This window comes from Quercus robur, chromosome 2 (assembly GCF_932294415.1).
Source record: "Quercus robur chromosome 2, dhQueRobu3.1, whole genome shotgun sequence".
NCBI classification, from domain to species: Eukaryota; Viridiplantae; Streptophyta; class Magnoliopsida; order Fagales; family Fagaceae; genus Quercus; species Quercus robur.
This window is the reverse complement of record NC_065535.1, coordinates 12,930,210-12,938,739: the sequence shown is the minus strand read 5'-3', so window position 1 is coordinate 12,938,739 and position 8,530 is coordinate 12,930,210. Positions and strand designations below refer to the sequence as shown.

Below are 8,530 nucleotides of genomic sequence, written 5' to 3'. Positions count from 1 at the left end.
GTAGCTTTACTCTTTAAAGTAAATACAATTTTATATATATATATATATATATTTTTTTTTTTTTTGAAAAAAGGCATACATTACATATTTAATTAAAAAGAAGTTGTATATAAGTAAATAAACTAATACTATTTTTTTGAGAAGAAAATAAAATAGTAATAATAAGATAACAAATAAAAGGCTAATCCAAACGAACCAAAGTGCCGAGGAAATTTTAACTTAGGAGAGCAGAATTATTTTCAATTTCTCTGCAATCATTGGAAACAATAAAAATAAATAATAATAAAAAATCTCCTGGAATTATAAAACTTGAAAAAGCTAGGCTTTCATGATACTTTAATTATTTTCAGATTTTTTTTATTATAAAAAATAATAATAATTCCTGCAATTGCGCAATTATGCACAGGCACAGCCCAGCATTTGGAGGATGCACATTGCACATGGGGAATAGGCTAGTAGACTAGTACAAGTTTCATGTGCTATGGCCTATTTCTCAGTTCTTACTTCTCAACAACCCTCCAACAACTTTTATAACTAATTGAAGGGCAAACCTATGTGTGCTCCTCACAAATACTCTGCTTTAGATGTCCACATACAGTTTCCCCTATGCTTTATGCTCTAAAACCTAGGTTAAGTTTCTTAAGGAAGAAAAAAAAAAAAAAAAACTAGGTTAATCAGCATAAAATGAGACCTGACATTCATAACTTAGTAATGCTTTTGATTTAAGTTTGAATTCTGTTAATTGTGAGTTTTGCTGGAATAAGAGATCTCTTAACTCAAGAGCTCATTTTGTTGCTAAACTTTCAGTTGCTCTTAAAGCTAGTTTCTCTTGTAATAATTGCAATCTAACTCCTGTGGGTCTGGACTCTGGAAGCATGTAGGTGCGATTGTTGTATTACCTTTTATTCTTAATGAAATTGCGGTTAAAAAAAAGTATGATCTCGTAAGTGTAGATGATGTCAAGCTTAAGTGGTTAAATCACATAATGAATAAATAAAATCACATAAGGACTATAAAAGCTGTATTTATTCAAATTTCAAAGTTTTATCCATCTCATCTAATAATGTATAACAAAACTTCTAGCATATTAAACATGCAATAATTGTATTATCAACAGTTTCTTGGAAAAGCTCTGAAAAACAACATATGCTGATATGCATGTGTACATCTTCTATAGTATTTCATATTAAATTCTTCATGCTTTAAGATTATGCACAGTTTGTTATCTGGGAAATTCTTGCTACCAAAGTATCATGTTTGGCTATTACAAACCAATTAACCAAGTACTTGTGCCTTCTTTTCCTCTTGTAGATTGACTAGTTTCTTATATATACTGCTTGGTTTTTTAGTGAGTTGCTCATGGCTACCAATTTCAGCCACCCTCCCAAATTGCAACACGGCAATTTTGTCCGCTTCACGAATAGTTGACAATCTGTGTGCTACTAGAATTGTTGTTCTGCCCTTCATAAGCTTGTCAAGAGCCTCTTGAACTTGCTTCTCAGATGCTGTGTCTAGTGCACTAGTTGCTTCATCCAAAAGAAGAATAGAAGGGTCTTTCAACATTGCTCTAGCAATTGCCACCCTCTGCTTTTGCCCCCCTGATAACTGCACTCCCTTCTCACCAACCTGAGTTTTGTACCCTTCAGGCATTCTACTAATGAATCCATGAGCATTTGCTGCTGCTGCAGCCTTCATCACCTCAATTTCTGATGCCTCCTCCTTTCCATACTTGATGTTTTCATAAATTGTAGTAGAGAACAATGCTGGCTCTTGCTGAACCAAACCTATTTTCAGTCTTAATGATCTCAAGTTTAGGCTTTTAATATCACATCCGTCAATCAAAACTTTCCCAAAAGTGGGGTCATAAAATCTCATTACTAGCGTTATCACAGTACTTTTCCCCGATCCACTTTTGCCTACTACAGCAAGACTCTTTCCTGCTGAGACTTTCAAGTTCAAATCCTCAAAAATGGGGATATCTGGCCTCGCTGGATACTTGAAACACACATTCCTAAATTCTATATCACCTTTGACATCTGTTACTACATTTGAGGTAGGATTATTGGGGTGGATAACTGGTTTTCTTTGGAGAATACTGAAAACTGACCCAAGTGCTTGTGACCCTTTTACAATGTCAGGGGTAAGAGCAAGTGTTTCTGCTATTGACAATGCTGTGATTATCAAAACCATAAAGGATTTCATGATGTCTCCGAAATTTGATTCTCTATGCTTGAGTAATACTGATGCATACCAAAGGCCAAGTGCATAGGAACAGTATGCAAAGAACTGAGATACAGCATAGCCAAAACCTGATATATGGCCTCGTACAACTGCTTGTTTGTTTGGTTTGTTTAGTTCAGAGGCAAACTGCATTACGATCCGGTCTTCAGCACCAAATGCAGCAACTGTACGTATGTTTGCAATTGCTTCACGTGCCACAGCAATTGCTCTAGAATAGGCACGACTGTAGTCTCCTCCAAATCCCTTGAGAAATAGTTGCTGCAGATAAAAAGAAAAGCAAATATAGAAGGGATATAAGGACATAAACCAATTAATTAATTGAAATGTTGTTCATGAGAAACCAAAAAAAGAAGAAAAAAATCAGTGTGTACAAAGTTTCAAGAGGTGATCAAGAATACTAGATAGCAATGACAACAAGTACATGTGCTTGAATAATCCTCATTGTTAACTGTATAATGGTTTCCAAAATTTACCTCAGTAATCGAAGCTCCAATAAGCAGGGGGAGAGAGGCAACAACAACAGCTGCTATTCGCCAACTTAACATGAATGCAATTACAAATGCAGTCACAGTCAGTGCTACATTCTGCACAATTGTGGATAGACGGTCAGCAAGAGCACTTCTTACTAATGTTGCATCTGCTGCTAAAATTGATGTCAGTGAGCCTGTATTATTCTCATCGAAATCAAACCAGCCGACTTCATTGGAAAGGATAGCTGCAGTTGAAGAAAGACATATAGTTCTTAATTAGAATGAATGATTATATTTTGAACATGCTTGTAGCTGTTATCCTGAGTGAAGAAGATTATTAATTTTGATAATTGTAGTTTTATGGTGAAGAGACAATAACCTGAGAACATTAATAATCGAATACGAGTGGTGAGACGCTCTCCCATCAATGTATAGAAATAGTGTTGCAATAGATATATAGGAATAGTAATAACTGCCACTCCAACAAATATAAGAGCTACCCGCTGGATTTCATCTCTCATTTGAGAAAGATCAGGAGAATAAAATGCAGTCAAGATATGTGTGATTCCAAATGCAAACAGAGGAGCTTCCATGCCTGCAAGAACTGCACCCACTGAGCCAAGTACTGCATAAGGCCACTCTGGAGCATTTAGTTTTAGTAGTTCCCAAATCGATGGAGTGTGCTTTGATGGGGATGAGTTTTGATCACTTGGCTGCATTTCACTTGTAGTATGATATTCTTGAAAACTGGAATGCCTTGAACTTGCAGAATAATCTCTAAAGCTGGAATGCCTTGAACTTCCAGAGGGAGATATTGAGCTAGGATCTTTAACATTTTCTGTAACCTGCAAGTTCACCAGAGTTGCATACTCACCGTCCTTGGATATTAATTCCATGTGGGTCCCACTTTCAACAACCTGACCATTCTTTAGCACTATGATTGTATCAACATCTCGTACAGTGGATAGCCTATGTGCAACTATGATTGTTGTCCGATTTGACATTATTTTATCTAGCGCTTGCTGCACTATGAGTTCTGATTCTGCATCAAGAGCACTGGTGGCCTCATCTAGAAGTAAAATCTTGGGGTTTCTCAGCACTGCTCTTGCAATTGCAATTCTTTGTTTTTGCCCTCCTGAAAGCTGTGTTCCTCCCTCCCCAACCTGAATTCAACAACCATCAAACTTGAGGATCGGACAACATATTTGCCAAAAATAATGAGGTTATGATCATGTTCCAAGATTGTCCTCTAAATGTAGTATACCATAATAAAACTTTATTACGATCAACATAATAAAACTTTATTGTTTTCAGTTTATTGAAAATGAGGTGGTTTGAAAAAGCTTTACCTAGGAAAAAAAGTGAAGTTAAAAAAGAAACGGAAAAATAAAAAAATAAAAAAAAATAAAAAAAGAATTTTCAAAATGTGCAGTTTAAAACTGTTTTACTGAACGAGCACTAAGTTTCATTATATGAAAAATGGACAATGAGCGGTACACTAGACAAGGGCTTGCAATAGGACACACCTGAGTATCATAACCATCAGGTAATCCTTCAATGAAAGAATGTGCATTTGCAGCTTTGGCAGCTAGTATAATCTGATCCATGTCTGCATCTTGTTTACCAAACAGAATATTTCCAACTATAGTTGTTGCAAATAATGTTGGTTCCTGGCTAACCAATCCCATTTGTTCCCTCAGCCATTTCAATTCAAGGCTCTTGAGATCATGTCCATCCAACAGTATGTTACCTTGTACATTTTCAGACATAAGCCACATGAGCTTTCGAAGTTTAATAATTTACATTCAAAAGTCAACTAGTGAATTTTCCTACAATCACAATTTGGACTCTAAAAATAAATAGTCTCTGCTAAGGTGGGCATTACATACCTGAAGTGGGTTCATAGAAACGTTGAACCATGGAAATAATAGTGCTCTTTCCTGAGCCACTTGGACCAACTACTGCAAAGGTCTTCCCAGCAGTAATTGAGAAGCTCAAATTTTCAAAAACCAAACTGGATCGTGAAGGATAAGCAAAACAGACCTCCAAAAATTCAATTTGACCAGCTACTTTTGACAACACTACTCCAGCATCTGATGTTTTAGAAGACTTGGAATCTGTTTCAATCATGCCTATGATATTGGCAGCAGCCGCCTGGCCTTTCGCAATGGCAGCAAGGTTTGGCATTGCTTGACCGAGAGCACTACAAAAAAAGAAGTTTGTTTTTAGTCTAAACAAAAATATAATGGACCAGTTATACCTGCAAACATCTTTAAAAAATGGACTTACAATCCACTGAAGATGACATTGATAATTGTCGTGAACGCTTTTGCTCCATTTGTGTCCCGATGTCTGACAAGTATGCCGGCATACCAGAGAAGCAATGCCCACGCACAAAATAAAAGGCCATATGTAAATCCTACACCAACTCCTTTTGCCAAGCCACTCCTCTTCCCTAGTTTAAGGGCTCTATTAAGTGATTTGGAGTATGCATCAATTGCTTTGTCCTCTCCTACAAATGAGTACACTGTACGAACCTGTGAAATAACCTGAGCCATGCAAAAGGGGAGAGGAAAAGAAAAGAAAAAAGTGTTAAAGCCAGAACACATGAGAATCAACTCAATAATCAGATAAGGTGTAATTAGATAAACAATCAAATCTATGCTGATATGCTTTATGTTATTTGAAGATAATTGCCATGTTAAAATCCAGCTTCAACACAGAGGTAACAACTATCAAATGTCCTCATTAGTATTTGCAACAATTCAATGGGGGTAGCAGGAGATGTTTTAAAGGCAATTGTTTACCTCTTCTGCAACTTTTCCAGCTTCAGCATAAGCAGCCTCACCTTTTTCTGATAAGGTAGACATGATAATAGTATAAGCCCCCCCTGCGAAAGCTATCAATGGAACAACAGCCAAGGTGAGAAGTGTAAGCTGCCATACTGATGCAAATCCAACGGCAAATCCAACAATGAACTGAGAAATGTAACGCAGAGCATGACCTGTCTGCATTAAGATACAATATAATCTTATTCATTTTTAAAATCCAATGCCAAATTTGTTCAGTATATCATCAAGCATAGCCATTTGTATTATGATATACCTTGTCACCTATTGCATCCTGCACTAGTATTGCATCACTGGAAATGTGGTAAATAATATTTGAATCTCTGGCATCAGTGTCAAAGAAATTGATATCCTTGTTTAAAACTGATTGAAGATACTTCGTTCTCAAACGAGCAGTTTGCCTCTCTCCAGTTTGCATCCATAATGCAACACCTGAAAACATCAAGTAAACAAGGATGCTTACACTCAACTAGGTGAAAAAACCAAAGCAGTTGGCAGGAAAGGATAACAATGCCAGCCAGATTAGACTGAGTATCATCAGACATACCTATCCATGCTGATGCCAAAACAATGACTCCAAGATAAACTAAGTACAGAGAATACTGCAAAAACACAAAAGTTCAGATACAATTGCAGTACAAGTGCATATATAAAAAGGATAATAATCCTGAATCATTATGTATATTCTAACATTGAGTGCTACTTCTTTCCAAACTGATATACATTATAAAACAATGGTTGGGCAAAACTCAAAATTTCTAGTGCAGACTGCTTTTCAAAACCTTTTATAATTGTTAGAGATATATTAGCCCATTAGCATAGGCCCAAGTATAATTCTACTTTGTGTGCAAGTCAAGTCTCCTACTTGTACTAGAAGTCTATTAGTCTAGGGTTTAGTCTACTATATATACACATGTTATGATTCATTGTAATACAGGATTTGTATTACTACATTCTAATATATTATTAATGTAGCCCTTTAGGGTTTCCTCCGTGGATGTAGGCCGTGAAGCTGAACCACGTAACCTTCGTGTGTTATTGTGTTTTATACTTTATGCTTTCGCTTCCGCATCTATACTAGCATATTCAACATGGTGTATCAATGCTAATATTTAACAATAATAATGAATTCTGAAAGGAAAGTGATAAAATTACCAATTGTTTCAAAAGCTTAAACTTTTAGGAAATTATGAATATAATTTTTTAATCATTATTCTAGTTTCTAACATACACAAAAAACAGCCCTACTTGAATCAGTCTTTAATTATAGTAGTTGGACGAGCTGGGAAGATATCAACTTGAATTCATCTTAGTTAAATACCCTTTTAACTCCAAAATTGTCTCTCATCCTTCTATATCATTAGGTAAATTTCATAACAACTTTCTAAAATAGTACAAGACTTCCTTATTTCTTTATATAGAAGAGGTGAACATGGGCATTCTGTACCTCACATGCAAAGTATCAACTATGGGTAAACATCTTGCTAAACTTGTTAGACACATTAGGTTCCCCAATTGAATTCGAACACCTTGTAAAACATAAATTATGTTATCTTTTCCAAGGACCATTAATTCAATTGGGAAACTTAATGTAGTGTGACTAATTTATGTACCTAAGTTTTACCCCGAGAATTTATCCATTTTGACCCATTAGTTAGTAGTCTTACTTCATTCTAATTTTTAAATGAATTCCAAAAAAAAAAAAATAGTACTAAAAGGTAATCCAAAATTCAAAATGAAGGTATCAAAGTTCCTCGTACCTTGGAAACCTGTGAAGACAATTTGTGAGGATTCTTGGACAGATGTCCTAAAGAATCAATCATACGACCAAACAAAATAAAGAACACAGGAAGTGCAGCACCATGGATGCAAGCCCCGACACTACCGAAAAACATCAAGACACAATCAATTTTATCAGCAGCAGCAAATAGGCCAAGTAATGAAACACTCTTCTTTTTGCTTGCATTAGATGTATCTTCCATTTTTACAACTGGGTTGGAACTGGAGGAAAGATTCACTTCTTCCATGGAAAAATGTAGACCAAAAGTTGCAGAGACAGTTAAGAGTGATAACAGAAATTGGAAATAAAGCACGTAACGCTCTTTCTTTTCATGAAAAAGCTTGAAAATGATGGCAATATGCCTTTCTTCGCGCCAATAAATGTGAAGTTATAACCAGTTGGCCACCCAACGGAAAACTCGGCTCCTCCTTAGCTGTCTTTTCAACTTTTATTATTGGTAGTCACACTCACTGTACACACATCATCACATGACTTTTTTTTTTTTGGTAAACATCATCACATGACTAAAATTTGAGAAATCATGTTTTTTTTTTTTTAATTAAAACACGATTCAAATGACGGTGGGTACAAAAGTATGCAATAAAAGTGAGTAATAAGATTTTCCATATAAGATACGAAGATGATTAATTAAAAGAAATACTATGTTAATAAAATTTTCATAACAAATCTTAAGTGTCATGTTGTTATTGAAAGTTACAGGTAGACAAAAAAATAATTTAAGTTTTGAATTCAACTTAGAACCAATAACAACTTATCACTTATGATTTATTGTAAAAGTATTATAAAAATATTGTGGTAGCCACACTCGACTTGGTATAATATGCTAATAGCTCGGCAATTAATCACCAGTTTCTTTTGGCCGCCTTTGTTGTTGTACTTACTATATCCTCTTCTGCCACCTGATTCCAAAAAAATTAGCTCAATAATTGGGAAAAAAATTTATTGTTTGGGCCAAATTAGTCATGGGCCTCGTGGCTGTAAAACTTAGGACCACTACTAGCTAAACCATTTTACTTAATGTCGAGTAGGGTCTGCCTCCAAAGAAGGTACTAATTTGCAGAACCAAACGTGCTACACAAAAATAATAAATCAGTAGTAGACAGGGACGGAACCAGGATTCGAACCTGAGGGGGGCAAAGCTTAAAACAAATTTTTTTTTATGAAAATAA

The 8,530-nt window shown here is 35.5% G+C and overlaps 1 protein-coding gene across 1 annotated transcript; it reads right to left on the bottom strand.

Annotated features, from left to right (window-relative positions):
- Positions 1-1,008: 1,008 nt before the first annotated feature.
- Positions 1,009-7,682, bottom strand: LOC126712432 (ABC transporter B family member 13-like). Its single transcript, XM_050411757.1, has 10 exons — positions 7,321-7,682; positions 6,108-6,162; positions 5,817-5,992; positions 5,519-5,719; positions 5,001-5,260; positions 4,601-4,914; positions 4,238-4,461; positions 3,091-3,874; positions 2,715-2,956; positions 1,009-2,499 (listed from the first exon to the last, which is right to left on the bottom strand). The coding sequence occupies exons 1-10, from the start codon at positions 7,585-7,587 to the stop codon at positions 1,276-1,278; spliced, it is 3,747 nt and encodes a 1,248-aa protein (XP_050267714.1). The 5' UTR covers positions 7,588-7,682; the 3' UTR covers positions 1,009-1,275.
- Positions 7,683-8,530: the final 848 nt, after the last annotated feature.